This window comes from Toxorhynchites rutilus, chromosome 2, assembly GCF_029784135.1.
Source record: "Toxorhynchites rutilus septentrionalis strain SRP chromosome 2, ASM2978413v1, whole genome shotgun sequence".
In the NCBI taxonomy this organism is placed as follows: domain Eukaryota; kingdom Metazoa; phylum Arthropoda; class Insecta; order Diptera; family Culicidae; genus Toxorhynchites; species Toxorhynchites rutilus.
Genome location: NC_073745.1, coordinates 261776338 through 261802362, shown reverse-complemented (window position 1 = coordinate 261802362; position 26025 = coordinate 261776338). Strand labels below are relative to the sequence as shown.

The window sequence follows — 26025 nt, the reverse complement described above, 5'->3', positions numbered from 1 at the left end:
ACTTGTCCAAGGTTCATGCGATAGTGGCATCTTTACAGAAGGGCTGGAATCGTCAACGCCATGGCACAACTTTTTTTTGAACACCCTCACTTGATCAACTTCTAATTATGGATATATTATTTTCCGTTCAATTTTTGTTTTATCGTTGAAAGATAGATAAACAAATAGTGATGTAATGGATGGTAAAAATATTCTTTGTTTTACTTTTTCGGAGCTCGAAGAAACGTTGTTCGAAGAAATTCGTGTCTCTATCCCCCTTAATCCGATCGAGTCAAATCCTATCGGATTGTGCAAATGTTGCAACCTTGAACTGCAGAATGCAAAGGTTTATTTCGTTCGGATTGCGATATGTCAAATCCGATCGGGTTCCGTAATATGGGTGAATATGTAGTCCATGCATTGTTGCATGTTTGCATGTTGCATGCATGTTTTTCACGATGTTTCGTGATTTTAATCTTTTCTCTTGATTAATCAGCGGTAGCAGCATGAACTTTCCAGACTACTCAAAAAAAGCGTATTACAAAAATTACCAGACATCAATGAAGAACAACATCATTGCAAGAAATAGATTTCCAGAGATACGGCCCGTACACTCATGGAAGAATTTGTTGTTCGTTTCAAAGTTCAGAAATCCTTGAGAGTTCTCGAAAAAAAAAACCAAACAGTTTTGTCATCAAGAGCAAAAGTTGAATTCAATCCGCACTTAAGTCGTGATTTTCAATACTACAAAAAATCCAACATTCTTTTTGTTATTGGGTGTCTTTATCCTGACGGATTTAATGGCCCTCTATTACCGATTGGAATAAATTGATGGATCCTAGTTCATGTGCGTTACCTTCAGAATATACATTTCAGGAAAGAGGTTCAGTCATACGAAAAAATATGAATGTTTGACCGAGCAGCATTCTCAGGCAGTTCAGTATTTTTATTGATGAATACTGGATACTCATGGCGGGCGTGAAGCTCAAAAAATCGTGTAAATACAAAACAGATATCATCCAATTTTACTATTACTTTGAATGTTTTACTTTAAAAAATATTTAACGTGTCCACGTGGACATTATCAAAACCCCCTCCCCCCTCACCGTGTACAAGCGTGGATATTTTCGTAACCCCTTCCCCCCTGAAGTTGTCCACGTGGTATGTGGACAGCCCCTTAAGAAGAATTCGTGGAAAGCTTTTTGCCTTTCAAAAACTGTGCTCAGCATACTAGCCTTCTTAAGGAGTGGATTCGTTTTCTCGATACCGGGAATAGAGCAATGGGAAGCAATCCAAATTAAATAGGTTTGGAAGACCAACAAGAATATTTAATGCATCCATATTTTTTCACAAGAAAATATGTTGTTTCGGAAAGCCAATGGTATTGTTGTAGTTCACTAACTACTGTTGCTTTGGGTTTAGGTAAAGACTAAAGACTGATAATATTGTTCGATTTAGATTACAATTCACCAATATTTAACTCTCACAAGATGAAACCATCTACATACAAAAATACTTCTCGCAAGAGACAGCAAATTATGCATCATGTTATTCTCGAACTTGAATCATCCACTCGGAACACCTAATATTTCACAGCTCGCGTCCGCTGTCCTTTCAGACCACTACCCCATAGGTCTCGTGGCTGCAGCATTCAGCTATGCCGCGCTTATGCCAGGACGAGTCTCTTCAGCCCGGAAAATCTCTACATATAGAGCCAGTCAGCCAGCCAGCGGTTACTCGGGCGATTGTTTACATCTTCCGGTCAGCGAAGCCGAGTCAGGCCAGAACTCAAGCCCACTAGCGGCACAAGCAGCGCCAGCTCATGCTTTCAATAATTCAATTATACTTGTTTTGATAAATTTTTCCTCTTCACTCGGCATTCCATTTTCCCGGAGCGCGTGCAGAGCTTACTGGTACACTTCGCACATGCCGCACATTCTTCCGCTTCTCGTTAGCTCGTCGTGTTTGGCCGTTTCCGGTCGTCTTTCTCGGTCCCGTGCTGATCCTGTATGAAGGTTGTTTGTCTTTAATATCTTCGAGTGTGCTGTTTATATTAGCAGTTGATGTAGCCCCGCTCTGGCTCTAATGAGAAGAAATAAATCAAAGAAAATAGCTCCAACTTTTCTTCGCGGTCATGATTGGTGGTGGCGATTGATTCGCTATGGATTACTGCCCATTGTGGGAGCCCAACACGGATTCGAGTTTCTCTGGGCTTACCTACTCTCTCCATCAATTGGATGATGTTGAAGATGGTTTTGTTTCAGTTGGGAAGCTGAAAAAATAATACTTAATGTTTGCTGACGTTGGTTTTGGAATAACACTAGTCGGCATTCTTGGGTTAATACAGTATGTTTCATAATCTTGAAATCACTCTATTTTGAGTTTTCAGAGAGCTTGGTTGAACCTTCAATTTACAACGTTTTGAATGATTTCGTTTTACCCCTGACTATTCTTCCGTGTTGATGAAAAGCTATCTGAATCAAGCCTAACACAATATGTTTATATAAAGAAATTTCTTTCGCTGTAAAGCTGGATCCCGAATGACTCAAGTGATTTTGAATACAGTATACACAACTTATTATTGCTAGACTGATGACGATCTGCGAGAAAATAGATGGCTATTGTCCGTTATGACGAGATATGTTACCAAGAAGTTATTTCAATTGCACATACCATTACCATCAGAGGCGAGAGAACCATATTTTTTGTTATAAACCACGACATACCCGTAGGCAACATATTTTTCATTCCGCGCTGGATGTTGGATTGTGAACAATATCGGACCGCTGTCACGATTATGAGTATCCGAGTGATGGAATGTGAGCTGTCGTGTACGGGGTACATACTTTAATCACTTTAGAGTGAAAGGCGCGATGCTTCCATCTCGCAGAATTGCAATACTTGCGCTGCATCCTAGGAAATGTGATTCTGATTACAATGTCGGTGAATATATGTATTAAATTACATTCCTTCTACTCGGTCCATAAACGCGGCGATTCGATATTGAAGCTGCAATGTGATACAAAATATGGCGCCAAATGGGATGTTACTTTTGAGAACATTCCGTATACACAAAGCATTCTTGGTTCTATTTCAACAACCCCAGAGAATTTCAACCTTGCTACGAAGGAATGTTGATCGTTTTGGATGTTTGGTTTTAATTACAATCACGAGCGCCTGTTGTTTTTGTTTCATATTCAGATTCCAGGATAATATTCCTAACTCAAATATCTAGTTTCTAGTACGCATCAAAAAAATAGTTAAACTTTTCTGTCTGATTTAATTTCAGTAAAAAACACTGAAAAACATTTGGCCGATTGGGTCGAAAAGCAATATATTGAATTGTAAGAAACTGCATTAAAGTTTTGGGAAACATGAGTTTCTAAAAATATAATTAATTAAGTTCTTCTAACCATGTCCGTATTATCTCCACCTCTATTGCTACCATTGCTACTGTTGTGGTTCTGCTACGCTGTGTATTGATACTTGAATATTATCAATTAAGATTGTTCTTGGCAGATTTGCTAATTACTACTGCGTGAAAACGTAATTGGAATGATTTAATTCTTTATATAGAAAACTTCTCAATCAATGTAGTAATCTAGTGGTGGGCCAGAATTAAGGCAATTGAGCGTAAAAAAATTAAGACGGATCATTGTTTCTATCATAAAAAATTTCCCCTCAACTTTCAACATCAATATTCGGTAGTATGATGATTGTTGGGGGTTCCTCCACGCACTCTCTCCAAAATTAACTCAACGAGGTTCCGGTACGTACTGACAGTAATAACATTCCATGAGTCCTAGGTTTTGCTTCACAGATTCTCTTCATTCTTTGAAAAAAAAAAAAACAATGAGTGGGAGTTGCAATCCATTCTCATTGTGCAAGTTTCGCTGATTCGAACTTTAAGTAATCAATTGACTAGAAACTATGCAACTATTTGACATTTTCAACGTGTGTCTACGTTCAGCAGGATTGCATAGGATGTGAAATGAAATCCAAAAACTGGACATGTAACAGATAATGAAAGATTTCGAACTATTTTTTCTCGACAATTTCTTGCTTGATATTAAAGACGTTTTAATCGATCGATTCGAAATATTTCTATACATCTATCACAACAAAGAACTTTTTTTGTATAAACTATTGAATTATTGAAAAATGTCAAGCATTTTGATAAAAACCTCATGATACAATTATTCCCATCTGTGCTTCTAAAACTGTGCCGACCAATACGGGCCACTAAAGTAGCGTCGGGGAAAAAAATCTCCAATTACGGAAACAATCCTAGCTAACATTCGTGCATCATTCTACTCAAGTGAACAAGGAAAAGAAGCCACACAATTAATATTGCTCTCGCTTAGGCCAACCGTCAGTTTCTATTTTGCTACTGTGTACCGTGTGTACATGGAAGATTGTTTGCTTCAAAATGCATCCTCAGAATATGCACAAAGTGATCATAATGTAGAGCTTGCACTGGTGTGCAGAAGTAAAGCAGAGAAGAAATATGAACTAAAAATTAATTCTAGCCTCGCTTTGACCAACGAGTAGCTAATATTCACATACAGAGAGAAAAGATCTCACAGAGCAATTTTGATCTTTCTTAAAATTTAGGATGCCCACTTCAATTTTAGGGTGGTCCGAAAAATATTTTTTTCCTTTTTTTCCAAAAAAATTGCTTTTTTTTAAATCATAACTTTAGGGTTACTGATTCGCTTCAAATGATCGACATATCAAATTGAAGTCAATGAGCTAGCTCTTCTTTGAAAAGGTATTGACGAATTTCATGCCAACTCGTCTTAGGAGTTGGCAGCACCATCTCAGATAGTAGTGAGACGTTGTGGGTGTAAAGAAATGGGTCATTCAAGCAACTTTGCATACTTGAAATATTCGAAAAACAATTAGACTACTTTTGGAAAAGGCCAATTTTTTTTCTTAATTTTTTACAAATATTTATAACTTAAAAATGATGATACCTACAAAATTCTTGTCAAATGATGAAATATAGGAAATTGTTGAAATTTTCACAAAAAATACCAAAAAAATGTTGGAAAAAAAATTCGCTTACAAAAAAGTCATTTTAAAAATTAATATTCATTTTTCTCAAAAACGTATTTTTTTTTTAAATTCTCAAATATATATATATGAATAGCCCTATATGAATAGCCCACTTTTACAGGGAGAAAGTTTTTCGAACATCAACTTTTTCAGGTTTTCTTTGAAAAAAATACAACTTATCCTAATTTTGTTTCAAGTCAAGATAGCGATATAGTGTATTCGACTATATCGCAAACTTTCTGCGAAAGTTTTTTCCCAAAAAATTTTTGGTATTTTTTCGTAAAAATTTATTTCCTACATTTCATCCTTTGACATGAATTTTGCAGGTATCATAGTTTTTAAGTTATAAATATTTATACAAATTGAAGGAAAAAAAGGGGTTTTCCAAAAAGTAGTCTAAGGCGGCTCGCACACCGGAGCAATGAGTAACTAGCAACTATCAACATGCAATAAGCAATGTTATCGCCAATGGATTTTTCCATTTAATTTTTGTTGATCTCGCACACGGCAACACGGCGTGTCGGTTGAAGAGCAACTTATCGCCCATATTTTGACATGTTTCGTACATTAAGCCGATTGTTTGCATAATGTCAGGGGTTTTTATTGCTCTGGTATGCGAAGAACAACAAAATATGTTGCCTGTTGTATATTGCGTATTGCAGTTTGCTAGTTGCTTATTGCTGCGGTGTGCGAGCCGCCCAATAGTTTTTCGAATATTTCAAGTATGCAAAGTTGCTTAAATGACCCATGTCTTTACACCAACAACGTTTCACTACTATCTGAGATGGTGCTGCCAGTCGAGTTGGCATGAAATTCGTCTATTACACATGCAAAGAAATTGAGTTTTATTTTCCTAATTATTGACCGGTCCGGTCAAAACCGGGAAAAACGACCGGTTGTGTCATTTGTCCACAAGATTTTGTCTTGAAATTTTATTTAATATATTCTAATAATGTTATGATTTTTATATAGTTTATTTTCTTTGAAATTTCCAAAAAAAATGAATATCACACTGGTCAAAATGATCGGTTTGGTAGAAAGAGGTATAAGAAAACTGTCGGTAGTTTTTTATATTTTTTCTTTGAAGCAGAGGATTTTTTACATAACTTATCCAAAAATCAGAGAGACGGTTTTTGCGTTTTTGAGTACTTCTTGGCTGTGATGAAAGCCTGCCACATCGAATAAAACATGACATGACCTGAAACCGTGAACGATGCATGTTGAACAAAAATGTATTTCTAAAATCTCCTTCCAGGATAGAATGCCGCTAGTGAAATGTTTTTCTGACTTTGATGAACACCTTACAACGCCATCAACAAAAGATCGCAAAAATACATCACCACGTATAGAAACTAGAAAACTTCTGTTTCATAGAAAAAGCGGATGCTACTTATAGCTCGACCCAGCAGCAATACCTAGCTATTCGAAAAACTTCTTTCTTATTTTCCCGAACAAGTTTTCCGGTGGGCTTTGTATTGCGAACCCGAGTTCTGCGAAACATAAATTACGCCTTCATATTTGATATGATCTACACATAATGCACCCAGCAAATTACTGCCTACGGCAAAATACTCCAAACTTATTCCCAACAGTGCGTCATTGCTTTTTTTCCAAATGAACAAACTTCGTACATGGTCTACGGTAGGTACATGCATTAAGCAAACAACTTATTCATCACTTTCTCAACTGCCGGAGGTAACAACAAAAACAAGCCAGAGCCTCGTCGAGTAGATGCTACCGACAGAGCGAGTGTATCCATAGTCTACGGAGGAGCAAATTGGTAAAAAAAAAACCACCACCCGGATAAAGTGTGGGAGAAGAACAACATCATACCCGAAAGTCGATCACATGAAAATTCAGAAAATCAGGATTGTTCGAAAGTTCCTCGTGCGCCGTGTTGGCACGTCAGTACCAGCGGCGTCGGCGGCGTTGTCATCGTAAGTGTCTTCACAGCACGAGTGCTGCACACAATATTGTCGGAAGGAAGCGCAGTTTTCTATTGAGTGCAGCTTCAATGTGAGATGTTTCTGTTGCTACTTATACTCATCCGCTCGACAGCATCCCGTGGCACGGAAGTCTTTCGTCGGCGTCGCTTCTTTAATCATTATGCAACTCTCACCGGATCTTTTCGGAGCCTCCGCTAGAGAAAAGGATGTTAATATAGATGCATGAGGAGCAAGGGAGAGCTAGGCTTAATGCTGGTGGGTGATAGAACGTAAACTTTGCTTTGAATTTAGTTGGGAATACATAGCGGGAAGTTTTCAACATGCTCTATGTATATAAAAAAATGTTTCCAGAGTTTACCGTGATGTTTCCACGCACGTTTTTCAGAGCTGCAGCACAATACGGCATGAAGCAGGATGGCGCTTTGTGTTAGCATTCAGGTACTCAATTATTTAGTAAATAATTTTCGCGCCGTCCTGTTCTTTGTGTACTCTCGAAAAGTTTTAGATTTATGTTGCGGTCGGTTGTGGGCGCATTCTCCCGATTGGTATTCTCCAGCAGTCGAGGGAACTACGAATTCACTGCACGCAGCAAATTATTTCGTGCTCCTAGGGAGAAGCTCGTCCACCATCGCCTCTGGACGGATTCCCCTAACAGCCAAAGTATTGTTTAATGATTGTTTCTGTTGGATCGCTCTCATGCCACTGGTGCTATTCAGAGAACCAAACGAACATTCGCAAATAAACGGCATTGCTAAACGCTATGAATAAATCCGAAATCCGAAACTTACACAAAACATTCAATTCGGCGAACGATTGCTGTTAGACGTTTTCGACCCAATGATGGGCAGGATTTATGGTCCTGGCACGAACGGCTAGCTTCGAACTATGAGGATATCACAATGCGTCGTTTCGGCAGGGAGGCGAATATTTGCCTATAAGTATAACCATGGCTCGAATTATGTTTTGGACAGATCGGCTAACCGAGAACAATCACAGCCCAATGGCTGCTGCATGAAGTGAGGAAAGTTTTATCGCAGTGATTAATCCCGAGCCGCTCGTTTTCGGGACCGTTCTTCAGGACCGCTCGGGCTGCGTGAGACAACCACCTCAGCGCCGAAAGTTGCTCTATTCTCGGGGTGCAAATGGAGAAACTTTCTGCGAGGGGCCGCTTCCGTTGCTGCTTTTATTAGCACCATCCAGATAGGCAAATATTTGGCCTAGAATAACTTGATCCGTTGACCTACAATGGATATACTCCAGGAGTCAACCCATGTCAGAGCTCAGGGCCTACGGATTCAAAGTGACGCATTATTGGAATTTTGCCCACAGTTATAAGTTAAAGCTAGAACCATGATAGTAATTATTTATTTGCGGTCGCAAGTTAATCCCAGACGTATTGTTTCTCCCTTCCCCAGCGTGATTAATTCACTTCTTATCGATAAGCTTGAAACTTGCCTGCCAACATATGGGGTCTTTAGTATTTAGACATTGGCCGAGGATATGTGAAAGTTGTTGCCACCATGTCAATGGATTAGTGGGAAACTTTATATGAGTTGTAATTCAAGAATGGTTCTTCATCGTTTAGAAATATCAATATTTACCAATCAGTGGTATGTGAATATTATTTGAAGGAAGTTTTCTAGGAGCATGAGCCATAAGCTTTTTCAGTTTTGCTTTTTTATGTGGCGTATTGATATACATTAAATTATTTTGTAAACAGAATGTAGTTTGAATGTGTCCGTACATTTTTGACAACTATCATTTTGTGTTATATTGATGCGTTGATTACAAATCCTCGTAGAGAAATTCTTTAGACGTTTAGATGGATCTAGAGATTTAATTAACTATGCTGTGCCTCAGGCAGACGTTATATGAGGACACGAGTAGAGGAAATGTTCCGAGCAAGTTCAAATTCAAAACTTGTTGATAAATTTGATAAAAAAAAAACTCATGATCTGGCGTCAACTAATAATGAATGGTTTGGTTCAAATGGTACATTTTTTCACTTTTGTCTGAATTACACGTAGCAGACGTCAACCTGACGGGGCCGGGAGCTTGAGCTTGGGTAGACTGTACAATTCGTAGTTGCTCTCCGTGATTGACTTGAACCAACCAAATTGCACGCTTGGGACTAACAAATCATTCTCGTTGTGCAATTTTCGGTGATTCGAGCTTTAAATGGTCAATAACGACGCCGGCCACGTCCTTACAGTCACCAGGGGAAGGTAAGGAATGTTAGTATGATATTCGCCGCCCGAAGGCCAGAAGGGTCGCCTCTATAGCGTGGTTCCCTAGCGTTTATCAAGGAAGGGATAGTTGTTAGTAGGGAGAGGTAAAAATCAGGATTCACTGTGGTAAGTGATGTGATTATGTAAAGGAGAACTATCGACCACTCGACGAATCGAAAATCCTAGAACCTTGTGTTACGACACGCGGCAGAAATTGTATTTAGGTATCCTGAAAAGGAAACCCTGTAATATGAATTAGACCGACTATATATTTTATTATTTATCGCGTGTACTCTTCATCCAAATCCAATCGCGACGCCGGAGAGCTATCCTTGGGAAACCTGAGTAGTTAAGCGAGAGAAATCTTTGTTTCCTATTATTTATCGTACGTACTTTTCATTAAAATAACTCTACGAATTATCTCTAGGCAACCTTTCATCGACATAACTCTCCGCGTCATCTTTGGGAAACCTGAGAATATAACCGAGAGAAATCTATATATTCTACAGAGGCTATCCATGGTTTATCTCAAGGGCCACTCGTAGGCTGTGAATCACTCGGCTACTAAAAGAAATTTGACATTTGATTTGCCCGTTTGAGGATCGCGATCTTCTCAATTCTACAAAAAAAAATCGAACTTTTTCGTCTTTATGTCAACACCCGTTGATGGAGGGTATCTATGGGTTAACATCTATGCACACAATTACGTAATCAACTATCAGATATCCAATTCACCATTTTTTGCTGACATATCCGATTAAACAGATTGTAGCAGATTGTACCAAATTTGTACCAATCGCCCAAATCCAAAAGAATGATGGTCGAACAATGATTGATCACGGCATTGATGCACTCGATCCTTTCTCTCACAAGACTCTGACGTCAACCTGACGGGGCCGGGAATTCAATATTTCGACAATGTTTGCCTTACAACTATGTTAGTAATATGTAACCGATTACTCGCGGTTGGCTCGAGGTTAGTATTACAAGCAGAGGTGCCAACCTTCCTGATTTTTCAGGATTTCCCAGATTTTTCAGCACGCTCCCTGATATCCTGACGAACACTCAATTTATCCTGATTTTTCTGAAATGATCCTGATTTTTCACGATTTTTGTACTCTTTACATTATTCGTTATAAATATACTGGTTTCCATGCCAAAGTTTTCTGTCATGATAGTTTTACGGTTCGCACTTGTATCTTACATTAAGTTAGATTCTCTAGACCCAAAGCTGTACTTAACTTTTTTTTTATCTCTATCCTCAATTGTTTTGTGGCTTTTCAAAACAGTGATAGAAAATTTCATGAAACCAAATTGTCTGTCGAATTTATGAAATTACAACGAGATTAAGTTTGGGGAGCAACATTGCTTTATCGATAATGTGTATGTAAATGTATTCCCAGAGTTATTAATGTAGGAATACATTTCAGAGTGTAAAATTACTCAAGAGAAAATTTTTGAATCCACAGTCAATATAAAATGATTTCATATGTAATTTGTTCGTTTGATTCAAAGTAAAATCAACTTTAATGACTATGGTGAATATATTTATAACCATAATAATATCATAAAAATTAGGAAAAATTGAACAAGTGTTCCACTTCTGATGTACTTTCCACATTTGTCGAGTAAAGATTCATTCCAAAGCATGGACGATGGATTCAGTGAAAAGTTGAGTATTGATTTCTCAGCAATTGGCTGCAGTGATGCTGTAGGTTTTTTTGGAAAAACGATCAAAAAATCAGGCGAAACACTAGCATTTCCGCTTATGGGAGGATTTTTACCATGCTTATTAATTCTTTTACATATCCGGTTTTAAATCACGAGTTCAATTCTCACTCCCGACATTCTTCCAAAAATGGAAGTAAAAGTGACGAACCAGCCGAAATGTGTTGAAAATCACTATAATAAAGAAAAAAATATATCCGGTTTTTGCCCGAAGCAAGATATACTATGTTTCTGGCGGGATTTGGGATGGATTTTTTATTATGAGTTGATATGAGCAACCTACTTTAATCATGTATGGCTCGCAGCAGTTTTCGACGAGGAAGCAAACATGTTCTGGGAGGACAGAATATTTTAGCTATGTGAAAGATGGCGAAAGATTGTTAAACAGGACTAGGGATATAAAATTAATTGTAATACTTTGATTGAAAATGATGTTTTGTTTTCCCAAAAATCGACATTAACTTTTCGGACAACCCAATATGAGCTATCCTGATTTATCCAGATTTTTTATTTTCATTCTTCCTGATTGTTTAAAATTATAGTTGTCAACACTGATTACAAGTGTTCTCATAATTGGGATGTTGCAGTCTCCAATGCTCTGTGCCCGACACGGAGTATCCCGTGTATCTCCTATTGGGATGCAGCTATTAATCAGCAACGCCCTCCAGGTCTGTACCCCATATCTAGCGTGGTGCGTCTTTCTCGATAAACTTGATGTTTATCCGAATTTTAGATAATAGAAAATACAATCCAAACTGTATATCAATTCATCATAGTTTGGCGAGAATCTAGTTGAATGTGAAGAATTTGTAACGAAATTTTGTATCGCTCTATTCACATTTGATTCTTCGAAAATTGTGCTTGCGATTTTTTTATTTCACAAAAAAAATGACTGATGATTTAAAACTAAGAATGATTCTTACGAATTTTGGATGATTTTTTTTTAACTTAAAATTACAATCATTCGCCAGAATTAGAACTGTATGAATTCGGAAAAAAATAAAAAAAAACGAAAGCAAACTACTTTTTATTATTCATTTATTTAGTCATCGTCAGCCATATTCATTCTTCAAAATTTTATCTTAGATGGTACAACAAATGAAATCCTCAAACATGAATTCAATTAAAGTAACATTTTTCTGAATTTTTTTTCAGTTTTTAGGATGGAGTTTGACATAAACCAATGCACAATGGTCCAGGAGGTGAATTTAAGTGGATACTAGCATTTAGAGCTCGACTGTTATTCTCTAGACAAAAACTGTCTTCGATAAAGTTGTTACATATAATAGAGCGCTCATTTTTATGTTATCAAAAATAGGGTGACCAAATTGTCGATGAAATAAGAAAAATAACTTTCTTATCTTTATAGATAGAGGTAAACATAGTTCAACAATGTTGTTATTTGAGAAATCTTTGTAGAACAATTTTTTTTTCTATCTCTTGAAATAACCGATATAGCGCCTTTTGTACCAATAGTGGCGCGTTTAGTCAAGACAATCAAAGTAATCAGTCAAAATCAAGCAAAATCTATATATATATATATATATATATATATATATATATATATATATATATATATATATATATATATATATATATATATGTTGCAATGTTGCAACACATCATTAGATTCAAAATTTTATTGTTTTTTCAATAGTAACTATTTTTAACACTAAAAATGCATGCATTTCGAAGTAAATAAGAGTTTTGTAAGATCGTTTATGTTCCGATAGTGGTGGAATGGTTACTATAATAGTGGCACCGTGTACCTATTGTGGAGGTAGCGGTGCCACTTTTTTTTACGCGGGGGATACGTGCCTCGTAAAAAAAAACCGCGTTAATTCGAAAATCCGTTTGACTTGGAAAATCCGCGTAGAAAAAAACCATGTCACCTAATAGATATCAAATGGTACTATCCTCACGTAAAATGGAAGTAAAAAGTTGAGTGTTGCTCGCTTCCGAAAACCCGTAGTCTTTTTCCTGCATTTTCTTTGGTTACTGGTAGCTATAGTTCGGTTTTCCTCACGAATGAGGTCATCTGCTCTCTACTGCCGATGCACATGCAGTACCACTGTTGGACCGTCCAGAGCTAAGTAGACAGGGAAAGACATTCACGAATTGCTGCCCGTAAAAACTCCGTCCCGTTGTACCCCCGGTGAGCTCAACGTTACCCAACACCTAAAATCCACGTAAGAATCGTGATAAGGTGCGACATCAGTTTCCTTCATAAGCGCTAAACTCCGTTACAAGCACTAATTACCGTAATATGCTCTGGGGGAGTATAAGAGAGAAATGTGAGCTGAGGGAGAGGTGTGTTATTGCATTGGTATTTTTTTTACGCGGATACCGCGTAAAAAACCGCATTAATTGGAAAATCCGCGTAAAAAACGCGTTAATTGGAAAATCCGCGTAAAAACACGCGTTAATTGGAAAATCCGCGTAAAAAACCCCGTAAAAAAACCGCACAAAAAAACTGCGTAAAAAAAGCTGGGTATATCTGGGTTTTAGGTAAAACTAATATTAAATACTTTTTTTTTTGCTTTCATCAACATAAAGCAAGATTTTAAACATTGTATGCACTAATTAGGGAGTATTCATTTAGTACGTCAGGCAACATTTAATGAAAATAAACCTCCCTTCCCTTCATCCCACCATGACAACTTTCTTATATCTTTCATATTATTTATGACGAATTGTGAAACACCCTCCCTTCTTACAACGTGACGTTATTAATGAATAGCTCCCTAAGTGATGCAATTTGTAGCTGCATAGCTTTTGGTTCTCTCCATAGAATTTTAATTAAAAATACCACCGTATTATGGGACACAACACATGGCTTGGATTTATTATATGTAAAAAGACTGTGCATCGTGCACATTTGATTACAAATTCAATTCAGTATTAAGAAAATTAATCATTGACTACAAGTCTCATTGATAAAGAACGAACGACAAATAAACTTCATGTAAAAAAAGCAAAATAAGCAGACAGATGCTCAGTTATGTTGTTTCAGCTTTGATGCCTCAAGCAACTCCAGCTTTTGCTGCTTCTGTCGGTTATGTTCTGCCAGTTTACTCTGCTTCTTGTTCTATTTTTCATTCTTTCGTTGTTGCACTTCTTCCTGCTTTCGGAGTTTCTCTCTAGCGGAGGCGATCTGGCGTAGTGGTTACATCCTTGCCTCTCACGCTAAAGGTCACGAGTTCAATTCTCACTCCCGACATTCTTCCAAAAATGGAAGTAAAAGTGACGAAAGCCAAAAGCCAAAAGAGTTGAAAATCACTATAATACAGATAAAAAAAAAGTTTCTCTCTTTCAATTTTACGTTGCTCAACCTTTTTTGTTTCTGCTTTCGAATGTCTGCTTTCTCTTTCTTCAGTTCTTCGGCTCTAATTGTCGCTAGCTCTCTCTCCTCTGCTTTGGCTTTCTTCTTCGCTACTTCCTTCTCCTTTTCTTCTTCAAGTTGATGAATTTCCGCAAGCCACTCTGAAGCTATCAAGACTTGGTGAAATTTACTTTTATAATTTCGGTGACTGCTTCTTCTTCTTGAAGTTGGCGGGGTCTGAAGCAGTTTCGAGATGCTCATTTTACGTCTTGCAATGTTGTCTCCATTTACTTCCTTCAGGGCTCTGAGTGGCGTAATGTTACGCTCTTCAAACTCAGAGCAATCGTCGCCCATCTCCTTGACAAATGCTGAATCCTCTCCAGGGATAGAGTCTTTAGTAATCGACACCTCAGGAATCAAGTGACTTCCATATGTTGCATACCAAAGGGCATTAGCAACATCTCGTAAAGCTGTCGAATGATTTCTTCTTATTCGGATTTGACTGAGCCGTCATTGAATTCGTCTATGCGTTTCCTGGCAATACATTCTGTCGCAGATTGGATTGTTGACGTTGAAATGATAATCGAATCTTCCAGAATATCTTGGCCAACAATATATTCGTTTAATCCATGACTCTCGACCACAACGGATTCTACAGGATCCTTATGAACTGTCTCGGAAGCATCAGATACTGACGGACTTGCTTCATTCTCGCATACTGTCCTAACAATGCCTTGATTATCCTCAATCGCATCGGATGCAACAGGATCCTACCTACAACACCTGGTGGTACAACTGATCCATCCGCACTGAAAGAAAACATACAACGACCTACAACCGATAAGGATATTCTTAATACATCTCTATTTAAAAAAAAAAAAGATTAAACACTAACCTGGAACGTTATTTTTAAACGGATTGGAACGAGAATTGGTTTCGAAGAAAGTCCTTACTTTATGCAGCAGCAACTGTTTCGTCACCGGAAATCATTTCTTCTGCATTGTGGCCAAGTATAGGACGAGCTTCCGCTCCTCCTGGTCGGTAAGTACAGTCTGCGGCTCTTTCCGAGCTTTTGTTGTCCACTTGCCACTAAGCCGGTAACTGACGGTAGAATGAGGAATGCCGTAAGCTTTGCATGCTGCGTAAAGAGTCTGTTGCTTGGAGGTAACTAACTCCATGCAGCGCGAAATGGCCGCTTCACCGTATTTCCGCACAGTATTTTCATGAGTAAATAACTGTTTCTTACCCGATATAACAACGAATATTAATCAAAACTTTCACTGTCTACGATTTGTTTAAGACCGAATCTGCGACTGTCATTTGTAAACATTGCGATGTGCCACTATGGGAACAAGCATGCTTGAATGTGCCTATAATGGCGCAAAGGGAAAAATCAGGAAAAACAAATAAATTTATATTAAAACATATTCCATAACTTGAAATAAGTCATGTTCTTGATAAAAAAATAGTAAATGGATGAGGTAACATTATTTTACTACTTGTAAAAGCGTTAAGCAAAATTGGTATTCGGTTAAAAAAATTATAAGAAATTGGACAGAATTTTGCGACGAGTTTTGAAAACAGTTTTTCTTAAAAAAATTTGTATGTATTATAAAAACTTCATTAAAGGGGTCTTCGTAGCCACTTGGTTACGCGTTCGCTTACTAAGCGATCGATCGTGAGTTCAAACTCATGGCCCTCAATTGACCATCTTTGTGTTGTTATAGAATAACTACGTTCACGCAACCATCATCAGCTATGGAGATCGACCCACGGTGGAACAAAGATCGATTCATCCATACAACTGCTGTACTCTGCAAAAAATATAGGGCTGCTGTTCCATAAATAACCCAACAATGATCAATATCAACTGTCTCCGCTGTCCGGTCTGCTGAACAATGGGAGAACAGATAGAATACACTTACGCCTAAATGGCTACTACAGTGTAATTCGCCATAAAGTAATGGAACAGAAAACCTAGCGCCTAAATGGCTATTACTACTACTACTGTGTAATTTACAATTTATAGAAACATAAACATATGTACATGTACACGATAAAAACCCGGCTCTGTAACAGATAAAATGCTAATGAGCCTGATAAATAAATAAATGGGATAAAAAAATTGTAATGGGTTGTATCTAAGACACGACCGCAGTTTTCGACGTAGAACTACGGAATTATATTATTCAATCCACTTGTTTATCACTTCGGATATTATTTTAGAATGCATCGAAGTTATTGTGATATCTTTTTAGCTATTTAATTTTTATTACTTCAGTAGACTCGACTCATGCATGCTACTCAGAATCGTCGAGAGCTATCAGCACTTCTCGTTTATTTGGATCAACTCGCATCAGACTTTCTCCTTCCCACCCAGATATCAATCACAAACTATGAACCCTTTTGCTCCTATATTCCGCTTGAGATTTGATCGAACACTACAACATGCAACTGTAAGGCTACCCTGCTGAAATTTGAAAGCATACCTTCATGAAATATACGTTTATCTAAATAAATGCAGTGTATATCTATATTCCAAAATTCTGGATTTTCTTCCATATCCGCACTAGCACAAAAATTTCTCGTATGCTGCTCTTCTTTGTCATAGTACACCTCGATACAGAGGGCTTCCCCTCCTCGTATCGAGCTGTGTGTTTATGTGTGTGAAATCAGTATTAAGCATGAATGATATCCGCTCGTTGTGTTATGCTAGCTCACTCGCATCTGTGTTTCCATTCTATTCTATTTTCGGTTTCTGCCTCTAGGAAAGAAACTCTACTCCATACTCCTCCACCCGAAAAGAAAACAATCCTCTCCCGCTCGATGCTCTGTGGCACCATGTTGCTTCGATGACCACCAAACGAGAAGTGGTTTGGCTTCAAATCGCAGATGGCTTATTTAAATCAAATATGTTGAAAACGGGCACAAACGGATGTATCAGTTGCTCGTTATTGACAGCTCTGTTCGGGAATGCACGCAAATCGGCAGAACAAATGTATGGTAAAATGAGAATGCTTCCAGTTTTCATTATTTTAACTGTTTAGGCATTAGTGGATTGTACTGTATAGTATGTTAAACGAATCTTAGTGAATTTCCGATTCCATTGGTCTGCAAAGTATCAGCATTTGTTTACTATGAAAATAGTTAATAACATTAACTTTATTTCACAAAAACGTGACCTGTTTTCTGATTTGGCACCCTTCCTGAAAGACGTAGTTCTACGTCAACAATAAAAAAACCGTCATTATTACCTCAAATGTGACGTAAATACCCATCGAAAGTTCTGTTTTCAGTTTATTTGTCTTAATTACCGATAATTTGTATAAAGCGACATTTATCACTATACAACTACTATGGGTACTACCTCCACTATAGGAGCACTTGCCCTAATTTGATTTTTTTTACTTGACTACACGCTGTTTGTTAACTGTTTTGAAGTGGGACTACGTCTAACCGGAAAATATGGGGGGGAAAATGAAAACCTAAAAGCAGAACATGCAGCAAAAAATGAAAGATTCCGAATGCTTATAACTCGAACATTTCTTACTGGATTGGAAAGATGTTTGCATCAATTAATAGGGAATATTTCCACGCTTCTATCGCAATTAATAAAATGTTGTTTTTCATTAGATAAACAATTGAATAACTGTAAAATGTTAGGCGATATCTAAACGCCCTAACAGCCGTGTTTTGATTGGTCCGATTTACGGATTCCCCAACACAGCCATCAAAACCAAGCAGCCTTGGGGAAATCTGCATTCCAAATACATGAAAGTATGGGGACTTTTGCTCTCACCGAAATGTGTTCCCTAACACAGACTTCAAAACCAAGCAGCGTTGGAGAAATCGCATTGCAAATAGATGAAAGTCGGGCGTATTTTCGTTCCGACTGAAATGTGTTTCCCTAACACAGACTTTAAATCCAAGGAGCGTAGGGAAATTGGCATTGCAAATACATGTAAGTCGGGGGTATATTTGTTCCGGCTGAAATGTGTTTCCCCAACACAGACTTCAGAACCTAGGTGTTTGAGACAGTCGGCATTGCAAATACATTCAAGTCGGGGGCATTTTTGTTCCGACTGAAATATGTTTGCCTAACACAAGCTTCAAAACCAAGATGTCTGGGGAAATCGGCTTGGCAAATAAATGCATACTGCGAGTACTTTTGTACTCGCTTGCCTTTTTGAATATGTTTCCTTAACACGGTCTCCTAAACTTAGGAACCTGGGAAAATCGTGCAGGCACTAGAAGCGAATGAACTTTCATGTTTAGAACCTCTATAGTATAAAAAGTAGTTGAAGTTGAAGTTGTTGTTTCAAGCAAGCTGGGGGTACTTCTGCACCCGCATGTTTTCTGCACTCCGAAAAGTGTTTTCCTAGCACGGATTACAAAAGCGGGTACGAACACAACGCTTTGGCTCGGTTATTCATTATTGCATTGATGGATGTGCCTTCATATCTTCTGCTCACTGAATTTCTACGCATACCATTTGATGATTAGGCAAAATGTTGTTAACCATTTGCTGCGATAACGCCTATTGATTAAACAATATTCGTTCGACGTATATGTCAAAACCGGAACTGAGTGCCTGAAGTTCATCGAACCAAGCAAATTCGCGGTTCGAGAAGTACGTACACTTAAGAGATGCAAACTTCAGAAGGAAACGTAAAATAAAATAATCGTTTGATAATTCTTCCGTTCACATATGTAGTCCTAGGCGTCATACCAAACGTAAAAGGATTGTCATTCAATTTACCTGTAACGAAGAACATTATCTATCACAATGGATGAATTGACCTTACATGGCATTATACATCTTTTTACTCACAAAGCAAATATATTGAATTCAATTGAATTCCTGAATTGTTTCATTCCATCAAAAAATTAATCAATGCAAACGAATGATTGCTAAGCTAAGGTAGTCCCACGTTAACCTTGCGGTTATACCATAGATATAACCCACCCATTTTTTTATTCACAAAGCAAATATATTGAATTCAATTAAATTCGGAAATTGTTTCATTCAATTAAAAATTTAGTCAACAGAAACAAATGATTGCTAAGCTAAGGTAGTCCCACGTCAACCTTGCGGTTATATCATAGATATAACCCAACCCTTTTTGTTTAGATTTAATTTATTAATTATTATGAAGGAAACATCGTATTTGGTATTTCGGGTATTTAAGGTTAAACGCCACAGGAGTGCAATTTTCATTATGAATTGGTTTTTCTTAATTAAATTTATTCTGAGGTCAACGTAATCAATCGAGTACAAGGAACAGAGGCGGCGCTAAGCCGCCGAGGTGATGCAATCCGAGCCGGCCGCCGACCCGCCGTCGGAAACGGCGGCCGGTCGCAAACAAACCTGTGTTCCATCGATTGCCCGGTTAGTTTGAAACATAGGAGACGATCCTTTAGTTAGGTCCAACCGAGCGTTAGCGAGCGTCGGACGGCATACGTTTGCCCGGTTAACTAATTGCTATCTATTGTATTTCGGCTCCGGTGACGCTAATACGAAAGTACCCAATGCTCTATGGTGCAAATATTATCACGCATACGGTAGTCATGCGTTACCTGTTGAGTGAATTTTATTCTGATAAGGCATCCCTGTATTGGAACGTCCGCTTTATTATTCCAATCTCGTGAATTTTGTTGATTTTGTGAATAAGAAAGCGACACGAATCTTGAAGGAGCTGATAGAAGAAAACTTTCAGCACTGTGTTCAACAATTGAAGATTCACATGGAGCATTGTAAGGATAAAACAAATTCAAAAGAAGTGTTTTCATCATCAGTCTGATTGGTTTTATAATCACATCTCATTTACAGCAATAAATTCTCCGTTATTACATCAATTCCAGTGAAGTTTGAATCAAACAAATAATTCCATATCTGGGAATCATCCAGAACTATCCGAGGGCGTATCATCATTAAATAGAAAACTGCATTGAGCAACATTTATCTGGCTTCCCAAATGATTATTTCAAAACATAAACATTTGCACAAAGTAGCAATCTCGTGTGGTCTATTGTATCGAATTCAAACGAATGCCCCACAAACAGTTGTGCTTGGATCAATATTTGCGAAAAACCGCCTGACTCGCTCCGGCCGACTGAATAATTTTATTGACGTTTTTTTTTTCATCAAGCCTGTTCAAATATTCTACGTTCAAGTGATATATGTCAATACTTCTATAGCGGTTGTCTCTGCATTTATTGTTATTCACAATACTGGAGGGGGTTGCTTTAATCCATGATAATTTTGTATTTTTGCCAAAGCTGAGCTGAATTTTTCATCTAGAAAGTCGATAATCTCATCGACCTGAACGAAATGCCAAAAACACAAACCGCTCCATTATGGTCCCCACTTGCATCGGATACCTTTGTGAGAAGGATACAACGTTGGAGTCGGGGGAGAGTTTATGTTTAACAATTTATTGTTGAACGTTCCGTACCGACACCTGTTAGAAGTTTATATTTAACGCTCGACAAACCAATTTGGACGCCTGCCGAGGTGTGAAGATGCCAAAAAAGAAACTGTTCCGTATCGGTTAGGGTGTACTTAGAAGGCTGCATCTTTACCTTCTCTAGCTGTTCCCGAGTCACTTTCTGCCGCTATAATTGATAGTTCATGTGCCTTATCTTACGTTTTCTTTCTCTCCCTCTCTGTCTCTGTTCTGTTTTACAGTTAGCGTCACAATGTCAACAGCCAAACGGCTGGTGCTATCGCTAAGAGGTCGCAAAGAATCTCAGAGCACCGCGGGCACGTCCTCTACCCGGCTAGTATCGGCCAACAGCACCTCACCCGGTCACGAACTCGACGAGATTGCAGTGGTTTCCGGGGGCGCTGAGTCCAGTCACGTGTCGTACGGCAGTCTCTCACTCGGGCAGACTAATGGACCTCGTTACATACCAGGTAATGGCAGTGGTATTCCGATCGAATCAGGTTGTTAATATACAGAATTGAACGAAGTTTTCAAATTGTTTGAATTCACTTTGGGGTATGCTTCTATCTCGAATGTAGGGATTATGTATCACGCATGTTATGAAATTCAAACGTTTTGAATAATAAACGATTGCATTGATGTACCGACATCCATTTGTATTATCATCGGGAATATTATGAATTGTGCATGTATGAAATGCAATGAAATAAAACATTTTTTGTTCGAGCTTCGGCAATTTTCAACCTAATGGAAATCGAAGGTAGGGCGGTCAATTAACGGCATGTAAATTCAATCGACATTTACGGACATTCATTTTTTATACAAGCGTAAGCTGCTCTGCAGAGTTATGCATGTGTGAACCGATAATAGTATATCGTAACCAGAGGAGAGCAAAAAAAAGGAGCCAACTCCCACAAACCCCAACCTCGTAATGCTCGGGCGAGCATAGCTTTAATACTGCAGTGTCGACCAGGAATCAAATTAAGTCCCAGTAGATGGGAGATGCTTTTAGGACTGGAACTGTCCACCGACAACCGCAGCTCTTGCTCAAACGTTTCATCGTCATCATCAATTGGTTGCAGCAAAATTCAGATCTTTGTGACTTTCGCCACATGATTCCCGCTATATTCTGGTGGCTATCATCATTTGCTGCACTCTTCGCTCGTCCTAGTGGCACACCAACGGGTTCAGGTGTAGAATGAAGCCCTGTTATCACCTTTCAGTCTGTGTGATGTACAGCTGCATCACTGTGAGCAAATACTACAACCAGAAGGGAGAGGTACATGCCTACAAACAAATTCTCCCAAAGTTCACCATCCTTTTCTTGGTATTCGTATGGATTTTTCGGTCTGCTTGACAGGGAATGAAGACTGACAGGCTCAGATTCGTACTCTAGGCAATTGAATATACGGAGAGAACTGCACCGGATCTAAGCATTTAATTTTTTTTTGCTTTCGCGACCGATAATACAAACAATAGTGCGAATTCGTAGCCTCCCTAACACAAATCCTTTCGTCCGCAGGCTCACTATCGTGGCTATCGCGGCTAAAATAAGCTCTAATAAATTTAAAGTTGAATTCGAATCTGGCAAACGAATCTGGTCCGCGCACCGACCTCCCTCTCTGCACAGATGAGGATGGTTTATGGCAAATGTCACGTAGCACCGACATTTGTTGATCAGGGCCGATTCAGTCCACTCCCGAACACGTTGTCCTCCGGTGGTGATAGTGTTGTTGTGGGTTGTAAGAACGGGCCGCAGGGATAATGCGCCATTCAATCACGGTGTTTATTTATAAAGCGGAAATTTACTTTCGTATTGTCCGTCCAGTGACCACGGCAGACACGAAAAGTGTAGAATGTTTTTTTTCGAAATAAATTTAGTTAATTCAAATGGATGTGTATGTGAAACAGCTGATGGACATTTATCCGACGGATATTACAGAATGTTTGCTATAGTCTGTACCTTGTGTTTTCTATAAAATAATTGATGGAGGTGGACTTCGTTATGTGGAATTAGTTTGGTATAATGGTTACACATATCAACCCTTTATAGAATAAATCGATTAATTTCATAAATCAAGACGAGTTAAACGATTTTTTTTCACAGCATTGAAATCAGTTAAACAAGCAAAAAAAATTTACTGATTTTATTTACAGATTACCATTCATTCGAACAATGTTAAAAGACAATTCAATGCTCAGTCATGTCCGTCGCGGGGCAGATATTTCCCCGACAAGGCCCTCACAGCCAAGTCACAAAGCACGATTTCCATATTAGTGAGCGGACAAAAATACTTTCATATTTTTTTTCAATACTTTATTTTCGCTTGTTGCGATCGAAACAAGTTGCTTAAGATCATTTGTGACAATATTGTGTTAAAGTTTTATAGGGGCGGGTATTTTTATATATAAAACAAGGTTTTTTTTCACGTACATATGACATATCATCAAAGGAGAACGGCTGACCAGATTTTAGTCGTTTGTATGAGTTTGTATCGTTGAGTTTGTCTTCACCCAAATTGTAATGATAGAATACTTTGGAATACGTTTTCGTTCTACAATGATAAGTTTGTCCAATTGGAGTTAATTCCTTCATTTGGAATTAACTTTTGCGGCATTATTATCCTTGAATCAAATTATTGTCCTCCAATTATCTTCATGTTTGATGCGTGTCTATCTGCGACAGGATTATATGTCTATAAAGCTATGAAAGTAAATCGAAAAGTTGGTAAAACATATAAAATCAAAATAATATTTATTCTGCGATTTTTGCTAATTTATATAATTGAAAATGATTCGGTGTTCGTATGTCGGGATTTGACTCGAGAATGGATCAACGGATCTGAATAATTTGCTGAATTTCTGCTATTATCAATCTACTGCTTCAAGTTGCATTTTGTTTTGAAGTTTGAGGTCCTTTTTTATTTTGGGGACATGAGTTTTCCGTTCATGATTTCTTACAATGCCGTCAGCCTGCTGAACTTCTAAGAATACAATTTGACGAGTTAAATCGAATGGGCGGGACATATTTCGCCGGGTCCGCTAGTTTTATATAAAAAGAGGAAATAGTATATGGATTTGTTCCGAATTCAGCCCTCCCATTTCTTAAACGCTTCTGGCCACCTCTCATGTGTAAGGGACATGTATGTCAAGTTTGGTGAATATGACTAGAAAATAGCGACATTAGACGTTTTTTTCATTATCTTATTTATTTTATTTTTTATAATTTTTTTATCTCCTATACATAGGGGGAGGTCATTAGAGTATGGGGAAAGGGGAGGGGTTGCAACCCATGAAGGAAGCAGACTTGATTCTCAAGCGAAGTCTGACAAATTGAGCTCGTATTTTCATAAAATTATAGTTGCAAACAAACTAAAAAGCCTTTTTTATATGAAACTAGCTAACCCGGCAAACTTCGTCCCGCCCATTTACTTGATTAATTCTCGAGTAATGCAGAAATTTGTGTTTTATTTGTATGGCAGCCACCCCTAAGAGAGGGGGGAGGGGTACCTAACCACCATAGAAACATTCATTGCACCCTAAAGTTTCCATATGCCTAATTTGGTTTAATTTGCTTGATTAATTCTCGGGTAATGCAAAAATTTGTGTTTCATTTGTACGGCAGCCCCCTCTAAGAGAGGGGGAAGGAGTATCTTAACACCATAGAAACATTTATTGCATCCTAAAACCTCCACATGCCAAATTTGGTTTCATTTGCTTGATTAATTCTCGAGTAATGCAGAAATTTGTGTTTCATTTGTATGGCAGCCCCCCCTTTGAGTGGGGGAAGGACTGTCTAACCATCATAGAAACATTTATTGCACCCTAAAACTTTCACATGCCAACTTTGGTTTCGTTTGATTGATTAATTTCCGAGTAATGCAAAAAAATGTGTTTCATTTGTATGGCAGCCCCCTCTAAGAGAGGGGAAGGAGTATCTTATCACCATAGAAACATTTATTGCATCCTAAAACCTCCACATGCCAAATTTGGTTTCATTTGCTTGATTAATTCTAGAGTAATGCAGAAATTTGTGTTTCATTTGTATGTCAGCCCCCCCTTTGAGTGGGGGAAGGACTGTCTAACCATCATAGAAACATTTATTGCACCCTAAAACTTTCACATGCCAACTTTGGTTTCGTTTGCTTGGTTAATTTCCGAGTAATGCAGAAATTTGTGTTTCATTTGTATGGCAGCCCCCCCTTAGAGAGGGGGGAGGGGTCTCAAAATATCACGAAAACCTTCCCCGGCCCCAAAAACCCCTACATACCAATTTTCATGTCGATCGGTTCAGTAGTTTCCGAGTCTATAAGAATCAGACAGACAGACAGACATCACTCCATTTTTATATATATAGATAGATAGAAGATGAAAAAAATATACAGAACTTCAAATAGATGACAAGTTTCAACCAGATCAAAAGGGAAAAAAACTTTAAAAAGAGGAAAAAAACTTTATTGTTTTGTATAATTGTTGAAAATATTTTTGATTTTGTATATTTCCTATAGGTACCAACATTTTTCAAAACGCTCCAAATCATTCAGAACTTGTTAGTTTATACCTAAAACATGAAAAACCAGGACCCTCCAGGAAAGACTAAGGCAATAGCGTTTATGAGACTATAATATACTTATAAGTTATTCTGTAGTTATGATAAATTTAAAAAAAATGCATTCTTTTTGCAATTTTTCATCTTTATTTCTCATAGCAACAAGCCTTGGGAAAAAGGTGACGTATATTTGAAATCATCGCGAATAAGTCCGTATTTTCCGTTCATGTTTTTCTCTGTGCTTATCAGTGATATACAAGGATTTTTTTTGTAGTCGGATTTATTTTGCAAGTGTTTTTGGAGTGTGAAGTTGCAATTGGACCCACTGCTAGGATCTTAGAAGTTCTCTAACATCTCTAGATACATTTAAGATAGGGTTTCGTTTTATTTTTCTTTCATGCATACATATACAGGGCGGACTCGATTATATACAGTTCCTGATTTCTTTTCATTTATTTTCAAAAAAAGATTTTTTATTCGTTTTTTTGCATGTATTTAATATAAAAGAGGATTTTTGATTCATCCTCTCGAAGTCAGAAAACACCTTTCTCATAAATTTATCCAGATTCTCTCAGAGGATGATAGACGATCATGTTTAATGAAAAAATGCTTCTACGCATATGTTCGAATTTCAACAATGATAGAGTTTTTTTTGTTTCGGAATCTGTTGGCTCAAAGTAGCCCTACATAAAAAAGTACGCTACGGAAGACGCCTCATTTGATGCTTTCATTTGAAAGATGAGAAAATTTAGTACAGGATATAGTAGCG

At 37.9% G+C, this 26025-nt stretch overlaps 1 protein-coding gene across 8 annotated transcripts in view; it reads left to right on the top strand.

The window, feature by feature from the left end:
* The window catches only part of LOC129764713 (cyclic nucleotide-gated cation channel alpha-3), a 425575-nt gene that overhangs the window by 151821 nt on the left and 247729 nt on the right, over positions 1-26025 (top strand). For all 8 annotated transcript variants that reach the window (XM_055764092.1, XM_055764090.1, XM_055764097.1 and 5 more), the window contains one exon: positions 20950-21177. In XM_055764092.1, coding sequence (XP_055620067.1) covers positions 20961-21177 — 217 coding nt within the window. In that variant the 5' untranslated portion in view covers positions 20950-20960. The remainder of the gene's footprint in view (positions 1-20949; positions 21178-26025) is intronic.